Source organism: Ovis canadensis, chromosome 15 (assembly GCF_042477335.2).
Source record: "Ovis canadensis isolate MfBH-ARS-UI-01 breed Bighorn chromosome 15, ARS-UI_OviCan_v2, whole genome shotgun sequence".
In the NCBI taxonomy this organism is placed as follows: domain Eukaryota; kingdom Metazoa; phylum Chordata; class Mammalia; order Artiodactyla; family Bovidae; genus Ovis; species Ovis canadensis.
Genome location: NC_091259.1, coordinates 90,911,655 through 90,936,032, shown reverse-complemented (window position 1 = coordinate 90,936,032; position 24,378 = coordinate 90,911,655). Strand labels below are relative to the sequence as shown.

Below are 24,378 nucleotides of genomic sequence, written 5' to 3'. Positions count from 1 at the left end.
ACTGTCTCATATTGTTGCATCACCACCATCACCACCACCACCATCATCATCACCACCATCACCACCATCACCACCATCATATTCTTTGTGTCTGCTCTGCCCCAGGAGTTACATTCCCTCTCCATATTTTCTCAGGATGCACTGACCCCAGTCCTCGCAAATCTCTGTACTGCTTGTACCATTTCCCTTGTACCAGGGACCAACAGCCCTTGGTGTTGGTCCAGTTGTTAAATGGCTGGATACTCGTCACTTGTATCTTTGCACTCTTCTCTAAATCTTAGTTCTATCTTAGACTGAAGAAGGACAGAATCAGGGAGCTAACTATTTTTTTAGAATTCCAGGCATTGTCTTGTCTTGATGGAAATTAGGAGAGTGCTCCCTTCCTGCTAATACTGCAGAGCTCAGTGCAGAGTGAAGCACTCAGCCACCGGTTTCTTTTGGTCAGAGATTTGCGTAGCCTCTGATTCCCCCTAATGCTTCTAGTGGAACCAGCATGTCCTACTGAGTTCTGTTTATTTCTGTTTCTTGTCTTTCTCATTGGACCACAGGTAAATGTCAATGAGGCTTTTCATTCAAAGGGTAAAAACTTTTGCAAACTGACTTTAGGTCCACTTTGGTTTGGAAATCTCAATAAAGGTGGAGTGTTACCCATATTATCAGGCAGATTGCTATGGCAAAGAGTGACATCTGCTTAGCAAACTGCACATGGAATGGAGAGCAATGCGTGATGTATAAACTCCCAGTGAGCGTCACGGCTTCCTGTGTGCAGGGCATCCTGAAACCAGAGGCTCTGCTGGCAGAGCCAGAAGCTCAGGCTCTGGAGCCATGACCTGGGGCCCCAGCTGGTTCCTAGTGTTGCTGCCAAACTGGCGGGTGGGGGGCGGGGCAGTGGTGGAGAGGGCATAGCCCCGGGACTGTGGGGGGAGAGGGCATAGCCCCGGGACTGTGGGGGGAGAGTGTAGCCCCTGGCCTGTGGGGAGAGAGAGAGCGTAGCCCCTGGACTGTGGGGGGAGAGAGAGCGTAGCCCCTGGACTGTGGGGGGAGCGGAGCCCCATCCTTAGTGACAACACTGCTGCGGCGCCGAGCCACCCTGAACCCTGCTCGCGGCTGTGGGCCAGGCCCTGTGGGCACTTGGATGCAGTGGCACCGGAAACCACAAGAGCAGGCATTTCCAGCGTGTAGCAGATCCAGGTTCTACCTGAGCGAGTCAGAGCTGAGAAGTGCCTGAACATCTGAGCCAAGTCCTCTCCTGAGAGGAAGGAAAGCACCCCGCGCCTCTGAGCTGTCCTCACCTGAACTGAGGAGAGCTGTTCGTACGTTTCCTGCCTTATGCTCTTCATGTGGAGAGTGGCGAACACTGCGGAGTGAAGGGGAGACGAGACGCGTCAGCAGCTGGCGGGGCGCCGCCGCCCGCGATGCCCGCAGACGCTGCTGGTGAAGGCGTGGCCGCGTGTGTCCCCGGGCTCGCAGCGCGCTCGGGCACACTGCCCTCTGCTCAGCCTTCACTGCGAGTTGGCCGGAGGACAAGAAGGGCGGAGGCACCCGGCGTGCTCGTGGATAAAGAGCCCGCAGAGGACGCCGAGCCCGGGGCGGGGCGGCCGGAAACCTCGGGCCGGGTCTCCGGGGCCCAGGGAAGAGCGGGCGGAGGGCAAGGCCCGGGCCAGGCGGGCTGCAGAAGCCCGCGGCACCGCTCTCCAGCTCGTTCGCGTGACCCTTCCCCCGGCCTGTGCGCCCACCCGTGTTTCCCCCTGAAACTCTCCTGCACGTGTCCTCGCGGCTTTTATGCCCGGACTCTTCGCCCCACGCGCTCCCAGGGCGGGTCTAGGACAGGACTTTCTCTGGAACCCTGCTCTCTCCCGGGGATTCCGGCCTGGCCTGGGGCAGCGGCAGAGATGCCTCCCTGCGCCCCGGGGCCGGAGGCCAGCAGGGAGACGCGGGGCTGCGAGGGGGCCTCATCTCGGGGCCACGGGCGCCTGGACACGGCCCGGCCCAGAAAATGGGGCAACGGAGCCTCAGACAGACCCTCAGACTCAGCCGGCGGCGGAGGCGGGCAAAGCCACCGTGCATACCAGTAGGTGTGTGTCCCTTCAGGAGTCCCTGGCCCGTGTCCGCCGTCATGAGCATCGTCTTGACCCCTCTGCTCAGCAGTGCCTGTGGGACAGTCGGGAAGATGAACGGTGGTCCGCAGCCCTGGTGGGCGGGAGGGGGGTGGTGTGGGGCGGGTACCCAGGAGAAGGCGAGCGTCCGGGCACCGAGTGAGCTGAGGGGAGGGAAGGAGGCCTCACCACCCCCCACACCCGTTGCTGGTAAGTTGTTCAATGTGAACAGCTGAAAGGGACTTAAATGCAACCGTCAGCAACGGCCTGAAATGGACACAAACCACACTCCAAAGACAAGAATTTTCATGATGGATTAAGGAAAAGAAATCCTTCTAATTATATAGAGTATGTACCTGAAGTACGTGGATACAGAAAAATCAAAGATGAAAGGTTGGAAACCCCTGTGCTATACAAACACCAACCAAAAAAGATCTGTGATGTCCACAGAAGGGAAGATTATTGTGACTCACTCTGAGCTTCAGAGGCATGCAGGTGTCCCAGGCCCCTGTCTGGGGGAAAAGCGTGGGAACACCAGCCGCACGGCTGCGGCCTCGTCCATGTGCAGAAGAGCCGCACGATAGTGTGCGACTCTGTCTTTTCGCTGCAACCGAGGCGTCCTCTGACTTCTCTTTGGTTTTCAAAACTAAAACTCTGGACTGTTTGGAAGTCAACACTACAAACTCGTTAGAATAAATAACTTTTCTCTGTCCTATATTTTGAAAAAAAAGACACAGGGAAGCCCCCAAGTGGACACAGCATTGGTTCATGAGCTCCGCAGGTTTACAGAGTATTCCGTGTAAGACTTTGACACTTGAAAGTTCTTCATCCACTGCTAACAAATGCTGCATCCCAGATGGTACCTTGCGAGCTCTAGCTGCTCAGAATGTTGGCTCCATGAATCAGCAAAGTGAGAAAAGTATGTAAAGACGGAGGAAAATGAAGGGGCACTTACGTTTTTAATGTACAGCATGTATCTTTTATCCAGATTATAGGAACCGTACTCATTCTCCATCTGCACGGCAATAATGGGGCCCTCTTCTTGGAACTGGGGGTCAAGGAGACGAGAGTCTGAGGATGAGTCAGCCGGTGGGGAAAGGCTGGACTGACTTTCTCAATTTGCTACTGCACACGCACGTTCAGAGTGCCATAGAAAATAACCTGCTCCTAAACTCAGCCCCGAGGACATGGCGGTGGGGGCAGTTTCCGTCATCAAGTCAGCAGCCGCCTCGTGGGGTCAAAGCCTCCAGCACCCTTCCTTCCCCAGTGTCCCCAGGGAGCAGCGCCCACTGACTCCCCTAGTCCAACACCTTAAGCAGAGGCTTAGACCTCTGCCCAGCCTTCCTCCAGGGCACCAGGGAAGCAGGGGAGTGGCCCTCTCCTACATCACCCCCCTCAGGGACCCACTCTGCTTCCGTCCCTGCACCCCCATCTTCACTTGCCCATCACCGCCACAGGGCCCCCGTCCTCCCCTCCCTCGTGGCCTCCCTTTGTGGTCAAACGGTGCAGCAGCTCTGCACGCCCCGCGCCAGCACACCGCTCGTGACCCTGTCCTCTACTGTGGTCTCACGGCTACCCTTTGCATTCCACCCTGACCTTCTCTTTGCTAAATGGATACAATGCCTTTTCATCCTGGTCTGACTTCTCTCCACCAACAGTCTCTCCTCGTCCGGGAAGCCCTCCCTCCTGCAGCACCCTTCCCGGGCTCTGCACTGGCCAGTCACCCCTCAGCCTCCTCCTTGAGTTCCTCTCCCCCCACCACCTCTTCCCCAGACCCAGGAGCGTGTGGGATCCCGTGCCTTCCGCACTCTCAGCTACACCCTCACGCAACGTCTCCTCCTCCCCTTTCCCGGCCGACTCCCTTCTGCTCTGCGACGCTCACACGCCCCATCAGCCCTGTCTTTGCAGCTCTTGCCAGCCCCGCAGCCGTGTTTTCTCTCTGTGCCTCGCACCTGCCATGTGCTAGCCAGTTTCACTACACTCAGCTCTGCCCTTGGAGACATGTGGCCGCCAGAAGGTCTCCTCCTGGCATGCAGGACTAAGGAAAAGGGCATTGCTCCCTCAGAATTAGACGACACACCAACAATGAAAGGAAGAAGCCAGCTAGCCCCCAGGATGGTGGTCTACACACCAATGCCTGTGCTTGTGGCCCGGGAGGACCTGGGCAGGGAGAGCTGAACTGGGACAGACTCGGCAAGCAGAGCGCAACCAGCTGCGCTAGAGCTGAGCGGGCAGAAAAGAGCCTAAAACAGTTTCCCAAACCTGTGTGCTTCCCAGGGGGCTCAATGGTAAAGAGCCTGCCAATGCAAGAGACGTGGATTTGATCCCTGGGTCGGGAAGATCCGCTGCAGTAGGAAATGGCAACCCACCCTAATGTTCTTGCCTGGAAGAGCCCATGAACAGAGGCGCCTGGTGGGCTACGCTCCACAGGATTGCAGGAGAGTCGGGCATGACTCAGTGACGGAGCGGCACACACAGGAAGAAAGCCACGGCACTGGGAGCTGCCCGGTAGCCTATCGGTTAGGGCTCCAGGCTTTCCCTGCTGTGGCCCAGGTTCTACGCCTTGGTTCCCCGACCCCACAAGCTGTGTGGCACAGCAAAAGATAAGTGAAAACTTTGGTGGCTCAAAGAGTAAGACCCCCAACTTCGGCGGCTCCGGGTTTTGTGCTCACCAGGCAACCTTCTGATTACTGATTTTGTCTTGCAAGCGCTCCAGGATGGGGAATGTCCTGATCTGGGGTGCAGAGAGTGTGCTAATTCACACTAGAACTTTCTTTGATGATGAAAATGTTCTGTGTTCTCACCGTCCAGTGTGATAGTGACCATCCACAGGTGGCTACCTAGCTCTTGAACTGTCTGGTGTGAATAAAGAGCTAAATCCTTTATTTAGTTTCAATAGATTTTAAGTGAAATAGCCTCTGGTGGCCAAGGTTACCGCCCTGGCCAGCACAGCTCCAGGGCCGCAAAGGACCGCCCCTGCGTCTCCGGTCCCCAGCTGCACACGGACCGGCCCTGCAGCCACATCACCTCGTCTGCTGACCCCGGGGCACACTCAGAGTCAGGAGCCAGCTCTGCCCCAAGAAGATCCACACCACCTGAAGCCTTGCCTGGCCATGTCCAGGCCTGTCGCTACCCCTACAGTAACATCCCTTTCCAGTGATTGCTGTGAGGATAAAATATGCTCCATAAACACCAAATGCCTAATAAAAAGCTTGATGCAGGTGTGCCAAGTCACTTCCGTCGTGTCCGACTCTTTGCGACCCCACGGACTGTAGCCCGCCAGGCTCCTCTGTCCATGGGATGCTCCAGGCAGGAAGACTGGGGTGGGGTGCCGTGCCCTCCTGCAGGGGTCAAACCCAAGTCTCCTATAGCTCCCACACTGCAAGGGGATCCTTTCCCGCTCAGCCCCCAGGGAAGCCCAACAGAAACCTGATACCTGATAGATACCTTTGTTCCTTCCCTCTGCTCATTTGCTAGCTACTTACACAGTCCTTTGTGCATTTTCCAAACCTTGCAGCAATATGGTGGCACACTATTTCTACTGAAACAATGAATGTGTATGCCACCATGGCTTTATTGCAGGGGAGAGATATTAAAAAAACAGCCGAATTGCAGTTTCTACGAAATCACTGACCTAAGGTCATCTGCGCCATCTATCGCTTGTGAAAGACTGACATACAGCTGTCTTTACAGGTTAGTTAAGACATTCTGATGGCCGTCATAAATCCCCACTTGTGGAGCTGGAGACCAAACAAATAATGCAGAAGACAGGAGAATATACAGAGCGCGGTTCCCGGCATCCTGCCAGAAACGGCGTCCCAGTAAGACAGGAGACGAGGAACAGGCCTGAAAGTAGAAGCAGCATATTTCTTACATAAGGAACTGGAATTAGCTGCTATGCATGCTTCCTGCTTATGAGTGAAAGAAAGTAGGCTGAGCCCTGCCCAGGAAGGCCATTCAGGCAAGTATTTCCCTTGGTCACAGAGATGGGGAATCAGGTTTTACCTGGAATCCTCTAATCCTGGGAATCAGGTCATCAAAATAGCGATTCACTGCTGCTGTGAAGCCCTTGTGAGTTGTTCTCAGCTTCATGTGAGAATCCTCGAGTAACCAGCTAGGAGGGAGAAGGCGAGACTCAGCCTTGGGGTGGGAGACAGCAGGCAGAGAAGTTCACGGATCCGAGGCTGGAGAACGTGAACAGCCCGGGTTCACGTGGCGAGACGAGCAGCAGGCTGAGGTGCTAACCCGTCTCTAAGAAGAAGTCGTCTGTTCGGTCACACACATCTCAACACCTCAACCGCCACCTCTTGCCTCCAAATGCAACTGAGGCTTGTGGACGTGGAAGCAACCAGGGCAGGGTCGCTGAGCTGCAGCCCACAGGCCAGGTCAGAGCTGCTGACTGTTCCTATCAATAAAGTTTTATTGGTACTTGGCCCACCCTTCGCTTGCTTACATGTCATCACAGCTGTGCTCCTGAGGCAGCGGCAGAGATGAACTTCGCAACAGACACTGTCTGTGCCCCCTGAAAGCTGAAAATATTGATCATCTGGCCTTTTTTTTAAAAAAAAAAAGCTCACCAAACCTTAGTCTGGTATGAGATTTTTTAATAAAAATGTTTCAGAGTTTTTTAGAAAATGTTTTTTAATGGAATATTATTTGGTCATTTAAAAAATGAGGAATTGGTTCATGTTAAAGCATGTACAGACTTTGACAACATTATGCCAAGGGAGGGGTGTCCCTGGCAGCCCAGTGGTTAGGGCTCTGTGCTGGGCTCAGTCACTAAAATCCCATAAGCTGCGTGGCACAGCAGGAAAAAAAAATTATGCCAAGAGAAAGAAACCAGGCACAGAGGGTCACATGAGGTATAATTCCATTTATATGAAGTGTGCAGACTTAGGCAGGCCCACAGAAACTGAAAGGAAAGCAGCGGTTGCCAGGGGCTGGGGGTGGCCGGGCAGGGGCTTGCTCTCTGAGCAGCAGAAAGCCTTCCGGGACAGGACAGTGGTGACGGTTGTTCAACATCTTGATGCACTCGACTGCCACAAAATTGCATCGTTTTACATGGTAAATTTCATATTAGGTACATTTCACTACCATTTACAAATGATAAGAAAAAAGACCCTCTTTGAACAGAGATAATCCAATTCTGTTCTATTATTAGTATCATCACAAAAGTTAGAACTTATAAAGATACTGATTACATGATACGATTAGCCAGTAGCTTTCATTAAGGAAAAGAAGGATTCCACCTCTGCACTACAAGGATGAGATGTAGATTTATAAAAAACAAACAAACACCGTATCGTTCTAGGTATTCTAAAGTGCATTTTCTAGGTCATGAAGCGGAAGGGGCAGGAGGCACGGACTAAAAGCACCCCTAGGAAACCAAGCGAGACTCTGCTCCGACTTGCTGCCGAACAGGCGCGGGGCGCGAGCACGGCTCACCTGGGCAAGCCTCCGAGGTCCAAGTCGCTCCCGACGTAGGGGCCGACGCACAGGATGACCCACAGGTCCACCTCTGATGCCAAGGATATGAAAGCGCTGAGGAGGGGGCAAGAGCGGCAGTCACCAAGAGCAGAGCCTGGAACCGCCGCCTCCCCGAGGCCTCTCCTGCGGTTAGGACGGTGGAACCAACTCCCAGCCTGCTCACAGAAGTCCCTGCCGGAGGCAGGACCCAGGGACCGGGCCTCCTTCCACACAAAGGCCCTAGTCCAGAGGCCCCGAGGGCAGGACGCATAGGACTCGCAGGAACCCCGGCCAGACTCGGGCTGCCCCCTGGACCAGCGCACAGCCTCCTGTCCCCGCGAGGGCACCACCCGGGACCCGCCCTCATGAACCCCGCTGGCTCCTCCTTCCTTATCTCCCACTTCCAGTCCGCCTGAGTCAGGTTTATTCCTTGCAGTTGATATTTCTGACCGTGAAATTCCTCTTAATTTTCACCGCTACCACCCTGCGTAAAGAACTCGCATCCATTCCAACGGCTTCCTCCCTCCCTCCTTGCCGCCTCTCTTCCGATGCCGATGGCGCTCCAGGAGCGCAGAATCATCCAGGACGAACACGGGCGTGACGTGTCCCGAGTACCAGCATCAGCACTCAGTACACTCAGCTCTGCAACTATTTGCTCTCTCAATTCTATCACATAGGGATCGATACACCTCCATTTTACAGATAAGACAATAGGCGCTTAAGGAGTCAGAGGTCACATTTTTGGGAAACCGGAAGCGTTAAAAGACAATCCGCCTCCAGAAAAGAAATCTTAACTGTGTTATTCTGCCTCTCAGAAATACCACCAGCATGCAAATAGTAACTTCCTGAATTTCCCGAATTAAAATTCCCCCGGTGACTTACTTCATAGCCCCTCCGGAACAGATTTCAAATTTTGCAGCATAGCACCCAAAACGGGCCAAGATAAGCTTGACTCTCTCTCCAGCTCTATTTTCTGATGTTTCTTCTACTCAGAACCAGCAGGAGAGTCAGATGGCGCTACTGCCATTCCAGGAAACTATGAAGTTAGTCCCAGGGCCTGCTCCTTGCCTCCCTGGCACGCGCTCACCTACACATCCTGCCGCCTTGCACAGACCTGGGCGGATCCCAAGCCACCAGGACAGAAGCAGAAGTGAGTGCTCCCGCCAGAAACCCCCCTCCGCCTGCTTCCCACTCTGGGCGCGGTGCGGGGCGGCGCGGTGGCTTGAAAGCTAGGTGCCCGCGAAAGCTTAAGCTACGAGAGGGAAAGACCCTGAAGCCCCGGTTCTCTCTTGGAAGAGCAATGCACACTCACTGTGAATATCTATTTTAAACCTTCCCTAATGAAAACAGATCTTTATTGACAGATGATGTCAGGGTTCCCTCGCTGCAGCAGGAACGGCAGTCTAACTCATGTCAGTGCCCTCTCACACCTCTGACTGCTCCAATCGTGGCCTGAAATCACGTCTAACAAACTCCTGCTTGGGGTCCCAATGTACTGGAGCTACCCCTCTGCTGCTACCCACCCCAGGCTGTTCCCCTAGTTTGGGTTACGAGTCCTCAGCTGCTATTTGCCTCCCTCTAATGTCTGAGGAGGTCTTACAAATAGCTGTGAAAAGAAGAGAAGCGAAAAGCAAAGGAGAAAAGGAAAGATATTCCCATTTGAATGCAGAGTTCCAAAGAATAGCAAGGAGAGATAAGAAAGCCTTCCTCAGTGATCAATGCAAAGAAATAGAGGAAAACAACAGAATGGGAAAGACTAGAGATCTCTTCAAGCAAATTAGAGATACCAAGGGAACATTTCATGCAAAGATGGGCACAAGAAAGGACAGAAATGGTATGGACCTAACAGAAGCAGAAGATATTAAGAAGAGGTGGCAAGAATACACAGAAGAACTGTACAAAAAAGAGCTTCATGACCCAGATAATCACGATGGTGTGATCACTCATCTAGAGCCAGACATCCTGGAATGGGAAGTCAAGTGGGCCTTAAGAAGCGTCACTATGAACAAAGCTAGTGGAGGTGATGGAATTCCAGCTGAGCTGTTTCAAATCCTGAAAGATGATGCTGTGAAAGTGCTGCACTCAAGATGCCAAATTTGGAAATTTGGAAAACTCAGCAGTGACCACAGGACGGGGAAAGGTCAGTTTTCATTCCAATCCCAAAGAAAGGCAATGCCAAAGAATGCTCAAACTACTGCACAATTGCACTCATCTCACACGCTGGCAAAGTAATGCTCAAAATTCTCCAAGCCAGTCTTCAGCAATACGTGAACCATGAACTTCCAGATGTTCAAGCTGGTTTTAGAAAAGGCAGAGGAACCAGAGATCAAATTGGCAACACCCGCGCTGGATCACTGAAAAAGCAAGAGAGTTTCAGAAAAACAGCTATTTCTGCTTTATTGACTATGCCAAAGCCTTTGACTGTGTGGATCACAATAAACTGTGGAAAATTCTGAGAGATGGGAATACCAGACCACCTGACCTGCCTCTTGAGAAACCTGTATGCAGGTCAGGAAGCAACAGTTAGAACTGGATATGGAACAACAGACTGGTTCCAAATCGGGAAAGGAGTATGTCAAGGCTGTATATTGTCACCCTGTTTATTTAACTTCTATGCAGAGTACATCATGAGAAATGCTGGGCTGGAAGAAGCACAAACTGTAATCAAGGTTGCCGGGAGAAATATCAATAACCTCAGATATGCAGATGACACCACCCTTATGGCAGAAAGTGAAGAGGAGCTAAAAAGCCTCTTGATGAAAGTGAAAGAGGAGAGTGAAAAAGTTGGCTTAACATTCAGAAGCTCAACATTCAGAAAACAAAGATCATGGCATCTGGTCCCATCACTTCATGGGAAATAGATGGGGAAACAGTGGAAACAGTGTCAGACTTTATTTTGGGGGGCTCCAAAATCACTGCAGATGGTGATTGCAGCCATGAAATTAAAAGACGCTTACTCCTTGGAAGAAAAGTTGTGACCAACCTAGATAGCAGATTAAAAAGCAGAGACATTACTTTGCCAACAAAGGTCTGTCTGTTCACGGCTGTGGTTTTTCCAGTGGTCATGTATGGATGTGAGAGTTAGGCTATAAAGAAAGCTGAGCGCCGAAAGAGCTGATGCTTTTGAACTATGGTGTTGGAGAAGACTCTTGAGAGTCCCTTGGCCTGCAAAGAGATCCAACCAGTCCATTATGAAGGAGATCAGTCCTGGGTGTTCATTGGAAGGACTGATTCTAAAGCTGAAACTCCAATACTTTGGCCACCTCATGAGAAGAGTTGACTCACTGGAAATGACTGATGCTGGGAGGGACTGGGGGCAGGAGGAGAAGGGGACGACAGAGGATGGGATGGCTGGATGGCATCACTGACTCAATGGACATGGGTTTGGGTGAACTCCGGGGGTTGGTGATGGACAGGAGGCCTGGCACGCTGCGATTCACGGGGTCGAAAAGAGTCGGACACGACTGAGTGACTGACCTGAACTGAACTGACTGGTAGACAGTCTTATTCCACAGCACAGCACATAGTCTGTGTATTTCCAGCATCAAAGACAGTTAGGATTACAGTGGACGGAAGATACATGGTTTTGAACAATTACTCTTACTGTATTACGTCTCAAAAATCCCACAAACTATAGCTCAGAAATTTCCTCTTACAATTGAAATAGTGGGGTCCCCACGTAGATTAGGGCTGCAGGGACGCTGCCTGAGCCACACGTGGGTGAAGTGTGCAGCGGACATGGAGGTCTGGGCTCCACCACTGACAACAGGCTGCCTGCTCAGGGGGCTGCCATCGGGGGATGGAATCATCAGAGCTTCCGGGGGATTCTCAGAGGGAAAGCAAGGTGACTCTTGCTTCATCTGACCCTACAGAGTCAAACTCCCGTCTGTGAGCCAGAGAAACAGCAACCTAAACAAGAAACATACAGCAAATCCAGGTTTCCCCTATAGTGAAAGTGGCCTCTTCTTGGTTCATGGAGGTTCCAAGGAACATGCCTGAAACAGAAAAAATAAGAAATGTAAAAACTTTCTATTTTACAATTGTAAATTATATAATATTAGATTATACAATATTATTTAAATGAAGACAAAATGAAATCCAGCAACCAATAGTACAGCATTCACAATACCCAGTATATCCATTGAAAGTTTACTAGGCATGCCAAACTCACTCTCCAAAACAAACAAGCAAAGAAATCCAGAAAAACTGACGCATGAGCCAGAAAAAGCAATTGAGCAACAGAAATGAACCCAGAAATGACATGCAGGTTGAAACTGCCAAAAAAATATTAAAAAGGTATAACAAACATATACCATATCTTTAATAAGTAAATAAAAGCATGATCATAATGAAGAAAATGGAAGATATAAAAAGGATCCCAAAGGAAGTTTTAAATTTTAAAAAAATATAATATCTGAAATCAAAAATACTCTAGATGCAGTTATGAGCAGGAAATGAAAAATATACCACTGATACTAACAACAGAACAGAAACCAGAATAGAATCCCAGGATGTTTTAAGATAGAGCAAAAGAAATTACCCAAACTGGAAAACAGGAAAACCACTATAAGTTAAAATGAACAAAGCATCAGTAATATGTGGGATCTTATCAAGAAGTCCAAGTCCCAGGGGAAGAGGGGAGATAAAATTACTAGAAGAAATAGGAAGTTTTACCAAATTTTGGTAAATTGATGAAAACTATAAACCTACAGTCCCAAGAACTTCAATGAACCACAAGTGGTGGTGGTGGTGGGGGGGGGGCGGAAATCTACACCAGAATGCATCAGAAGCAGATAGCTGGAAAGCAATGACAAAGAAAACGTCTTGAAAGCAACCAGAGAGAGGAAAACAAGAAATTACACAAATAATTTTTTAAAAAATATAGGAACTACAGAAGACTTGCCATCAGATAATGTGTAAGTCAGAAGATAACAAAGAAACATATTTAAGGTGCTGAGAACGAAGCGCCAAACAACAAAAAAATCAGTCTAAAATGCTATACCCAGTGAAATTATCCCCCAAAATTTAAGATGAAAGAGAAATATCCTTCAAAGAGATGAAATCTAAGACAATTCATGACCAGCTGACTTCGGCAAGTCTCTCTGCAGAAAGCAGTGGCAGCGCTGGGAACAGCCACCTGCACAAGGAGCGAGGAGCGTGAAGAGAGGGTAATATGCGGGCAAATACAACAGATACTCTGTCTCCTTGAACTTATCTCAGATGTAATCGGATGTTCAAACCAGGAAAGAGAATGTTTCACGAGTTCCATAGTTTAAAACAATAAGGCCCGTGACACAGCATGGCACAAGGAGGGTGAGATGGAAACACACAAGGGCAAGATGCTGCGGCCCCAGTGTGTCACCGTGAGAAAAGAGGGGGATCTAGGTGACGAACTTTATATGAGAACTCAGGGAGCAAGTCCAGGATCCTTAAAAAAATGATTCATATCCCACTTTTACCAGTGGACCCATCATCCAGACAGAAACTCAGTGAGGGAAACTGGACCCGAGCTACACAGTAGGCCAGAAGAACACGTGTTGGTGCGGTGCTTGACGGAATTACACACAGCGATGGGAATGAACAAGCTAGAGCAAGGCAGATCGTGGAGGAAGCTCACAAACATGATCTTGAGCAGAAGACCAGACACAAGAGTAAAGGCTGTACGGTTCCAGGCGCATAAAGTTCAAAAGAGGCCACAGTGATGTATGCGTTGGAGACACACGCTCTGCCACCCCTCTGCCGGGTGGTCCTGACTGCAGGCGATGGGAAGGCTTCCGAGGCCAGGCCACAGGAGCACGTCCATGCGGCTAAGCTCACGGAGCTCAGTGCTTAGATACTGGACACATGCCAGACTTCAATAAAGTGCAACTACGAAAGTGAATACAAGACAGCGACGAAGCCAGGCTTCGACAGTACGTGAACCGTGAACTTCCAGATGCTCAAGCTGGATTTAGAAACAGCAGAGGAACCAGAGAGCAAATTGCCAACATCTGCTGGATCATCAAAAAAGCAAGAGAGTTCCAGAAAAATATCTACTGCTTTACTGACTCCGCCAAAGCCTTTGACTGTGTGGATCACAACAAACTGTGGGAAGTTCTTCCAGGAGGAGGCAGGAGGAGGGACAACAAAGGACGAGATGGCTGGACGGCATCACTGACTTGATGGACATGAGTTTGGGTGGACTCCGGGAGTTGGCGATGGACAGGGAGGCCGGGCATGCTACAGTTCATGGGGTCGCAAAGAGTCAGACACGACGGAGCGACTGAGCTGAACGTTACCAGTGAGGCTATGCTGGGGAACTTGGACCAAACATTCCGCACCCTGCGCGCCCCTCACCCCAACAACGCCTGGCTGCTGAGCTCGGGCTCAGGTCTCACCACCCCTGCCTCAACATCTGCCATCTCTTGGGCTAGAATCTCACCATTCTAGCTCTGCGGCTCCAGCTCGCCAACCGCAGATCCTGAGATTTCTCCTCGCTGTATGAGCCAGTTCCTTAACACACACACACACACACACACACACCACCACCACCCCACCCCCCCCCCACCCCCCCGCTGGCCCTGCTTCTCTGAGAAGGCTCCTAACACAGTTGATGACATTCATTCAGAGCAGATGGCCACAGCTGAAGCCAGCTGCCGGAGCCGGGGTTGGCAGCAACATTCACTCTGTAAGTGACGGCTCGCCGGAGGCTCTGTATCAATGAGCTTGAGAGGCAAAACCTGCAGAAGCCCCAGGGTTCTCGCTGTGAAGGTCTCAGACAGATCCCTCTCGCTTCCCACAGGGTTAGGGGAGAGTGGGCATTTTAAAGCACGTCCAGGCTCTTCTGTCCTTGACAAACGCCCGCCCTCAGCCGAGAGTACCATTGCCAGAGCTGCAGGGGACATTCCCCAGACGACCGCGGGGAGGAAGAGAAGCACGCAGAGCCGGCCCCCGCTCGGGGCAGAGACCCACCGAGGCCTCCGCCCTCCCCTCGCAGCGCGTCTGTCTACAGGCTCCCGTAGACAGAAGGGGTTACAGCCCGAGGCACTCTAGGCCTCAGGCCCTGCTTAAGGGGAATCTCCAGGGAAAGCCAAAGGCGGTGGGGAGACAGCAGCAAGGACGCAAGAGGAGAAGTTCTTCGGAAACCAGTCAGAGCAGCAGCCCCGCACGCCAGGCAGACGTAACAGCTCACACACAAGCCTGCTGTGCCAGGCCCTCTCGCCCGTGCCAGCCTGCCCGGCTTTCAACAGAAAGCTGTAAGACAGGCAGAAACAAAGGCCACTGCTAAGGAGGCAAAGCAGATAAGAACCAGGCTTCGACATGGGAGACACCGTGGAGTTACTAGACTGGGAATTTAAAACAGCTCTGCCTCAGGTGCGAAAGCAGGAAGTGGACAGTGGGCAAGGTGGGCAACATGAGCAGAGACGGGAACCCTGAGAATAAGAAGGAAGCACTAACACACAGGGGCTGGCGCCCGGATGGGCTCAGCGGCCACAGAGCCACGGGAAGAAGGCAAGGGCTTGCGGCAGGGCAGGAGCACCCTCCAAACTGAACTGCAAAGAGGAAAGAACATGGAAGGAAGGAGGACAGGATCCGAGTCCTGTGGGACAGTACGCGTGTGACGGAAGCGCCAGAGGAGATTCAAGGGAGAAAGGAACGAAGCAACAGTCCAAGGAGCAACGCTCCAACAACTCCCCAAGCGGAGGGCCGTCGTCAAACCGCAGACCCAGGAAGCTCCGCGAACGCAAAGCAGGGTAAACGCATTTAGAAACCTGCGTGGAAGGACATCAGAGACCAGAAGAAGTGCTGCGATGGCGCAAGGAGGGGTGGGCCACAGGGCGCCACCGAAAACGGGCCGGACCCGAGCCCGCCTCAAAGCGCGTCCGCAAAGCGTGTCGAGACCCTCCACCCTGGGGCGGAGCGCTTGTGAACCTACAGCGGCATGATCCCACGACTGAAGACCTGTTCAAGACGGAGAGAGAGAAGTGCAGCCTGACAGCTGTGAGATGCGGCCCTTGGGAGCGAATGCTGGCCTCTCGTCCACAGGCTCCTTGCTGTGCCCAGCTGCTGCTGCTGCTAAGTCGCTTCAGTCGTGTCTGACTCTGTGTGACCCCATAGACGGCCTCCTACCAGGCTCCTCTGTCCCTGGGGTTCTCCAGGCAAGAACACTGGAGTGGGTTGCCATTTCCTTCTCCGATGCTGGAAAGTGCAAAGTGAAAGTGAAGTCGCTCAGTCGTGTCCAACTCTTCGCGACCTCATGGACTGCAGCCCACCAGGCTCCTCCGTCCATGGGATTTTCCAGGCAAGAGTACTGGAGTGGGGTGCCATTGCCTTCTCCAGAGGATCTTCCTGACCCAGGGATGGAACCCAGGTCTCCCACATTGCAGGTACATGCTTTACCATCCGAGCCACAAGAGAAACTCCAATGTGTACGTGACTGTGTGTTAAACAGGCAGCGAGTGGGGAGCTGCTGCGTAGCGCAGAGAGCCCAGCCTGGGGCTCTGTGATGGCTGAGAGGCTGGGGCGGGCGGGGGGAGGGAGGCTCAAGAGGGAGGGACGAGTGTATACACACAGCTGTTGTACAGCAGAAACCAACACAACATCGTGAAGCAAATGGACTCTACGTTTAAAAGGGGGAAGGAGGGAGAGGGGTGAACTGGGAGTTTGGGGTTAGCAGACGCAAACTGTCACACTTAGAATGGATAAAAGTAAGGTCCCCTCTATAGCACAGGCTTCCCTGGGGGCGCAGCTGGTAAAGAATCCGCCTGCAGTGCAGGAGACCCCAGTTCACTTCCTGGGTTGGAACGGACAGGCTGCCCACTCCAGTATTCTTGGGCTTCCCTTGTGGCTGAGCTGGTAAAGATTCCGCCTGCAACGCGGGAGACCTGGGTTTGATCCCTGGGTTGGGAAGACCCCCTGGAGGAGGGAAAGGCTGCCTGCTCCAGGATTCTGGCCCGGAGAATTCCACGGACAGTCCATGGGGTCACAAAGGGTCGGACACGACTGAGTGACTTTCACTATAGCACAGGGAACTTTACCCAATCTCCTAGGATAAACCATAATGAAAATGATTTTAAATGTCTGTGTGTGTGTGACTGAGTCAGTTTGCTATAGAGGGGCAATTAGCACAACTCTGGTGGTTCAGATGGTGAAGAATCTGCCCGCGACATGGGAGACCTGGGTTGAATCCCTAGGTGGGGAAGATCCCCTGGAAAAGGGAATGGCAACCCACTCCAGTGTTCTTGCCTGGAGAGTCCCATGGACAGAGCAGCCTGGCAGGTTACAGTCCATGGGGTCACAAAGGGTCGGACACGACTGAGCGACTAACACTCTCCACAAAAACTTTTGCAAATCAACCATATTTCAATTTAAAAAAAATGTATGTGTGTGTGTATATATATATTATACACGTAAAGACAGTGCAATCTTTTCTACAAAATGCAGGCACTGTGCTGCAGCTTTGTTCTGAGATAATGTTCTGCTTTGGGTGACTCAGAGCATCTTATAGTTTATGAAACAATGGTGATAATTTTTATATTTCTAAACAAGGATACTAAAACAGACAAAACTTGGCAGTTTTATTTCAGCCACAAATGTTTTAACATTTTTACTGGTTCCTGATACGTTTAATGGAAGTCCCACCGACTTCAGTGGCGTATCATTTTCAGGTGTACAGCGCAGTGACTCCCGGTTTTTACAGAACGTAGGAGTTCACGGCGTTTCAGTGTCTGAGTCACTGCTATTCAAAAGCAACAGCACAATGAGGAAGCAAGGAAGAGAAAGGATGCGATGTGTGAAGGCTTTCATGGCAATTTTGGGGAAAATGCTTTAAAACCTCATTCCCCATCATTTGCCATGTTAAAATCCAAATGTTTAAAATACAGGTTTTTTTTTTTTATTTTTCCTAAACTTACACTTTAAAAATCAAGTCACTGAAAAGGACGCAAATAGAACTATCCAAACAATAATGGATGGGCACTTTCTAAGCTTAGAAGGTGGAAAAGAAATCCACTGTTTGTTCTTTCTTCACCTCAGTGAGCAGAATGAGGACAATCTCAGGATTCTCCAGGCCTGCCTCTCAGTGAGACAGGACTTTCCCTGGCACTCATCACTGGGCCGACTCTGCCCACAGGGCAGCTCTCCAAGGAGGATGGGGCCCGCTGCCTAGATCCCCGGGACCGAGGGGACGCTGGGCTGCAGCTGCCTGGGACAGGAGACCGCAGCGTGCAGGCGGGAGCAAGCCTGCTGAGACAGACGGCCGCAGGAGCGGGCTCCACTCACGTGTGGCCCGGGGAGCGCGCGACGCCGAGCAGAGGCCGGTGCAAGGGCCGCGGCAGACTGCACTCACGTGGTGACGGTGTTGAAGCCACAGGCCTTCAGCTTCAGGAGGCTGTCCTTCCAGTAGTCCCGGGGCACGCGGAAGTAGTGGATGGTGCCCGACAGGATGAGGAAAGGCGTGTTCCCCAGTGTGAAGTTGGAGCCCCTCACCTGCAGACCCACAAGCCGCTCACTGACGCTCGAGGGCCTCAGGAGAGCCTGGACCACGCTGCAGAAACACAGGAGGCGTGTGACTCCCACAGAGGTGGGCCCGTTGTGAGGGCCTCTCCTCCAGGGCCCTGCCCTCAGACCTACCTCTCTGGGAGGCCTTGCAACGCGGACGTTACCAGGAACCTGGAAGTCAGGCTCAGGAGGCCCACCAGCCTCACCAGGAACAAGAAGGCCTGCATGCTAGACAGACGGGACAGACAGAGGTCAGGGCCCCGGGCCGGGAAGGAGTGGCTGCCGGGAGAGGTCAGGCCTTGGGGGCCCGGGGGGGGCGAGGGCAGGCAGGCCTGCACAGCTATCCTGGGTTCCAGACATGCCAAGGCCAGGTCTCCTGCCCGGAGGGAGGTGGGCTGTGCAGACAGGCTCCTGCTGAACCATGGGGTCTTCAGACACCCCTGACTTTTTAGAGAAGACCAAGCATCCTTCAAGGAAGCTTTATAAACAAAATCATCTCGGGTGATTTGCCAGAGACATCTTCCGGCTGAGTGACTCAGGGATCAGTGTCCAGCAGAGAATAGGGCTGGCCGGGCCTCTGGGCCTCGGTCATCTCCGCCCACCACACCCAACCCCTCCCCTACACGGCGGCCCGTGGCCCACGACTTTCTTCAGGGAACAGGGGCCGCCAGGGCGGCCCACCTAGCAATGAGGGGTGTCCCCGAGGACCGGGTGGGGGGGGGAGTGTCAGGAAGGTCATGGGGAGGGTGGACCCAGCTCCAAGTGACAGGCCCCAGACTCACAGTGCAGACGACCCCCGCCCTAGACCTGCTCCCCCAACAGGCCATCCCAGGGGAGCGCATACAGAGAGGGACCCCAAAACAGCCAGGACCCCGCCCTGGGCCTCCTCCGGAGCTCCCTGTAGACCAATGGCCCACTGCGGCCTCTCTCAGGACCCATGTGGTGCCCAACCCGCTGCGGCCTCTGGGCAGCCCGCACCCACCCATCTCCCTCCGAGACCCGCCCCCACCGCCAGGACCCCTGCCCCTTCCTGCACCCCTCCCCCTCCTGCACCTGTCTCCCCTCCTGCACCCCTCCCCTTCCCGCACCCCTCCTGCTCCTGCCTCCCCTCTCCTGCACCCTCTCCGCCGTCTGCACCGCCCCCCTAGGACCCCACGCAGTAGCGGCCGTCCCCTAGGCACGGTCGCCGCACATCCCTGCGCGAGGCTCTGAGAGCAGGAGGTCTTCCCCTGGACTTGGGATCCAGCCGGAGCGCCTCTCAGGCCCGGCGACATCCCCGGGGCAGGTCGGGCTCTTGTCAGACCGACCCTGAAACCGCCAAGTCCCAGGCCGCGCCGGCGAACCTCAAGCGCGGAGCTCTTCTGGCTCCAGACCAGCAGGACCTGCAGGCGGCCGCCCGCGCGGGGTCGGGGGTGCGGGCCGGGGGGCGGGGCGGGGCCGGGGGCGGGGCTGAGAGCGCGCCGGCGGCCCGCCCCTCCCCCCGCGGGGCGGCCGGCTTGGCTACGGCCCTCCCGGCTGGTCTGTGCCGATCCGGATTCAGGCTCTGAGAGCCGCTTTGTTATTCAGTCGCTCAGCGTGCCCCTGCCGACTCTTTGGGAGCCCATGGACTGCAGCACGCCAGGCCTCCCTGTCCATCACCAACTCCTGGAGTTTACTCAAACTCATGTCCATCAAGTTGGTGATGCCATCCAACCATCTCATCCTCTGTCGTCCCCTTCTCCTCCCGCCTTCAATCTTTCCCAGCATCAGGGTCTTTTCCTTTGAGTCAGCTCTTCGCATCAGGCGGCCAAAGTACTGAAGTTTCAGCTTCAGCATCAGTCCTTCCAATGACTATTCAGGACTGATTTCCTTTAGGATGGACTGGTTGGATCTCCTTGCAGTCCAAGGGACTCTCAAGAGTCTTCTCCAACACCACAGTTCAAAAGCATCAGTTCTTCGGTGCTCAGCTTTCTTTATAGCCTAACTCTCACATCCATAGATGACTACTGGAAAAACCATACATAGCTTTCACCAGACGGACCTTTGTTGGCAAAGTGATGTCTCTGCTTTTTAAAATGTTGTCTAGGTTGGTCATAGCTTTTCTTCCAAGGAGCAAGCGTCTTTTAATTTCATAGCTGCAGGCAGCATCTGCAGTGATTTTGGAGTCCAAGAAAATAAAGTCATGTTTCATTTTCCCCCCATCTATTTGCCATGAACTGATGGGACCAGATGCCATGATTTTAGTTTTCTGAATGTTGAGTTTTAAGCCAGCTTTTTCACTCTCCTCTTTCACTTTCATCAAGAGGCTCTTTAGTTCTTCACTTCTGCCATAAGGATGGTGTCATCTGCAAATCTGAGGCTACTGATATTTCTCCCAGTAATCTTGATTCCAGCTTGTGCTTCTTCCAGCCTAGTGTTTCTCATGATATGCTCTGCATAGAAGTTAAATAAGCAGGGTGACAATATACAGCCTTGACGTACTCCTTTTCCTATTTGGAACCAGCCTGTTGTTCCATGTCCGGTTCTAACTGTTGCTTCTTGACCTGCATACAGGTTTCTCAAGAGGCAAGTAAGGTGGTCGGGTATTCCCATCTCTTTAAGAATATTCCACAATTTCTTGTGATTCATATAGTCAAAGGATTTAGTGTAGTCAATGAAGCAGAAGTAGATGTTTTTCTGGAATTCTCTTGCTTTTTCTATGATCCAGTGGATGTTGGCAATTTGATCTCTGGTTTTTCTGCCTTTTTAAAATCCACTTGTATATGTGGAATTTCTTAGCTCACATACTGTTGAAGCCTGACTGGAAGGATTTTGACCATTACCTTGCTAGCAAGTGAAATGAGCACAATCATACGGGAGATGCAATATTCTTTGGCGTTGCCTTTCTTTGGGATTGGAATGAAAACTGACCTTTTCCAGTCCTGTGGCCACTGCTGAGTTTTCCAAATGTGCTGGCATATTGAGTGCAGCACTTTAACCCATCATCTTTTAGGATTTGAAATAATTCAGCTGGAATTCCGTCACCTCCAGTAGCTCTGTTGGTAGTGAGGCTTCGCTAACCCCATTGCATGTAGCACGTTGCTCTGGAAGTGGAAGTGAATAAGCAGCTGTGAGCTCCGTGCAGGCTGCCAGCAGAGTGGCTGCAGCTGTTTGCCCGGCTGTGCTCTTCCTCTGTCTCGGTGCACATTTCATGCCCATCGCTTCACTGTCTGACTGTGAGTTCCACACCTGGGGATGCTGAGGACTGATGGTGAGGGACCTGAGCACCTGTGGGCTTGGGTGTCTTCGGAGGTTCTAGAATCAGTCCCCGGGTTCTGAAGGATGTGCATTGTTTTGTATGTGCTCCTGCAAAACCCCTGTTGTTGCTTGTACGGACATGCTAAATGTTAATGCTGACTCACTCAACACTGACTGTAGCCCTATTATAGCTCCGCACCCAAGAGCTGAGCACCTTCTGTGGCAGTGCTCCAGTAGAGTGCTCCACGGTGCCTCTGTTTTCTTCTAGTGTTTCTTCAGCTTGTTTCTTCATTTAAATCTCTGGTTCATCAAAACTTTATGTTAATATAAGATTGAAAGGTAGATGAACCTTTCATTTTTTTCCAAACGGCTAACAGATTTCTCCGAAATGTAATTCTTCCCTCATCAGTTTGCAAAGAACTTTATCATATACTAAACTCTCATATACTTTTATCTGCTTTTGATTCTGTACTTTATTCCATTTATTCCACTGGGTCTGTCTGATGAGATTCAACTCGCGAAAAGAACTTACACGGGGCCAGACACAGTTCTAAACTCACTACCTGTGAACTCATTTATCAGCTTTATCAGCTAGTGCTCTTTTTATTCCTATTTCACAGATTTAGGAACTCTGGCAGGAAACTCCCTGGCAGCCCGGTGGTTAGGACTGCTCGCTATCACTGCCAAAGGTGAGGGTTTGATCCCTCGTTAAGGAACAAAGACCCCAAAAGATGTCAATGTATGGCAAAACCAATACAGTATTGTAAAGTAAAATTAAGTAAAATAATAATAATAATATAGAAATATAAAAAAAGGAGCTGACGCAGAGTGAGCTGAGGTAACTTGCCCAGGATGCCGCAGCCGTGGCAGACCCGGGTCCCCGTGCCTGCGACAGAGTTCCAAAGCCTGTGCTGCTAACCTCTGGGCCAGGCAGCGTGTGCTTTCACATTTCAATGAGTTTTGCTCAGGAACTTACTTTGATGCAATATTGGCATCCAAGGGTACTACCAAATTGTCCCAAAGGCCAAGGAACAGAAAGGCTTACAGATCAAACTGACTCAGACCACACGGTTTAGTAAATAAATTTGAAACACAGAGTGAGAAGCAAGAGGTGGAGTGGTAACGCTCTTAGGAGAGAGTGACAGTGAACAGGCGGACGCCGGAGCCCTGGGAAGGTGCGGCTAGGAGCATGCAGCACCACCACCCCCCCCCCCGGCCCCCCGAGAGACGGCTGACGGCTGCAGCTCTCCGTTCAGTCTGCAGGGCGGCCATGGGACTGCGCTCTGCAGTCGAGGACCCTGTGGGCGGCGTGAGTATCCCCGGTGGGTACAGGAATTAGACCTCATGAGTCCCAAGGGCCTCGCAGGGTTCACGGACACTTAGTATATTGCGGACTGTCAGGCCTACGCACAGGGCTGGGACTAGAGTGGGGTAAGCAGGCGCAGAGGTTAAGGAGGGGTCATAAATATTCGGTGCAAGCTTGGTCCCTTCCGTCCCTTTCTGCACTCACAAGCAGGTTATCTACCAACATCAGCCCAGTCTGGCACATCCCGCTGAGGGCTTGTCTGTGCCTCACGCATCCTATGAGTCTTATCCTTTCTGTTTGCTTTCTACAGATCTGAACATTATTGCACAACACAGCATATTCCAGAGCTTGAGTCTGTGAGTTTGTTATTCTCCTTAAGGAGGCTTCCTGTTTATTCGTGTGCTACTCCAGATACGTTGTAGAATCATTTCGTCAAGTTCATCAAGTTATAATTAGATCCCACTTAAACACAAGGTATTTCAATTATTGTTCACTATCTCTCTTCAAGGGCCTGAAAAAATTAGAGAATTTTCCTTTCTGGACAATAGCACACTTTCATCTTTATTTATTCACTAAGTTGAAGAGTACTTATTGGGAACCCACTGTGTTCCAATAGCAGCTTCCCTCATCGTGGCTCAGATGGTGGAGAGACTGCCTGCGAGTGCACGAGATGTAGGTCCAGCCCCCGGGTCGGGAAGACCCCCCGGAGGAGGGAATGTGGGTCCAGCCCCCGGGTCGGGAAGACCCCCCGGAGGAGGGAATGTGGGTCCAGCCCCCGGGTCGGGGCAGGAATAGAGACGCAGACGTAGAGAGCAGACATGTGGGCACGGGAGGGAGGGGACGGCGGGAGACACCGGGAGGCTGCGACTGCCACACACACAAGACCGCGTGTTTGGAGAGCGAGGGGGCCGCTGCGTAGCACAGGGAGCTGCGCTCCAGCTCTGTGACAGTCGAGGCGAGTGGGATGGGGTTGCGGCGGAGGGAGACTCCAGCGGGAGGCGATGTGTGCCTGCTTACAGCTGACTCATGTTGTGGTGCAGCAGACACTAACACAAGCTTGTTAAGCAGTTACGCTCGAATAAAAACATTATGTTTTTACAAAGGTGAGCAGCTGCCACAGGCAGTTCTAAACCATCCGTCCTCGGGACACTGATGTGAAGGACAGTGGCTGCTCGAGCTTTTTTCTCGGGGACGTGGCGTGGGACTTAAAAGTGGCTACCAGACCGAGGAGGGCTCAGCGCCCACACCAGTGACGCCTCCGCAGGCCCGGAGCCCGGACCCAGACAGGTGGAGGTCCCCACACAGTGGCACCGATGTCAGGCCCGGCTGGAGGGGCAAGCAGCCACCAAAGGCCCGGTGAAGCTGGAAAAGGGCCAGGGCGGGGGTGGTCAGAACTGCTCACGAGGAGCAAGCAAACCTTCACACGGCTTGTACCCTGTTTAGAGGGGATGGACGCAGTTACCGCAGAGGCTGACGTGGGTTCTGAGAGCAGGGATGCCCACTGCCATTCAGAAAGGGCTGGGAGCCAGGCGGGCTCAGGGAGGGCAGGTGATGGGGGGCGTCTCCGCTGGGGGATGGCTACCCCCGGAGCCCGTGGTCCTCCCAGCAGGACCCTGTGAGCAGCTGGCCAGGCAGACCTCTGGGCCAGCACAGGGCACCCACACCGGAGGCTCTGGTCCCAGCCCGACGAGCTGACCCTCAGTGGAGGCAGGTGACTGATACGCGAGCACTTTCCGGGAGGAACACTACTTTGAGTGAACCTGTGTTCCAGGCCCAGCTCTCGGCCACGCCGTGGCCGCTGCGCCCAGCACTTGT

General features: G+C 52.6%; 1 protein-coding gene across 2 annotated transcripts in view; it reads right to left on the bottom strand.

The window, feature by feature from the left end:
• The window catches only part of LOC138420934 (beta-galactosidase-1-like protein 2), a 35,345-nt gene extending 15,896 nt beyond the window's left edge, over positions 1 to 19,449 (bottom strand). For both annotated transcript variants that reach the window (XR_011249367.1, XM_069554640.1), the window contains exons 1-9: positions 19,385 to 19,449; positions 18,174 to 18,269; positions 17,890 to 18,087; positions 11,489 to 11,557; positions 7,542 to 7,637; positions 6,102 to 6,210; positions 3,052 to 3,144; positions 2,070 to 2,151; positions 1,293 to 1,357 (exon numbers count right to left, since the gene is read on the bottom strand). Coding sequence is in view for 1 of the 2 variants with exons in the window: in XM_069554640.1 (XP_069410741.1) it covers positions 1,293 to 1,357; positions 2,070 to 2,151; positions 3,052 to 3,144; positions 6,102 to 6,210; positions 7,542 to 7,637; positions 11,489 to 11,557; positions 17,890 to 18,087; positions 18,174 to 18,268 (807 nt within the window). In the remaining variant the exon portion in view is untranslated. The remainder of the gene's footprint in view (positions 1 to 1,292; positions 1,358 to 2,069; positions 2,152 to 3,051; positions 3,145 to 6,101; positions 6,211 to 7,541; positions 7,638 to 11,488; positions 11,558 to 17,889; positions 18,088 to 18,173; positions 18,270 to 19,384) is intronic.
• Positions 19,450 to 24,378: the final 4,929 nt, after the last annotated feature.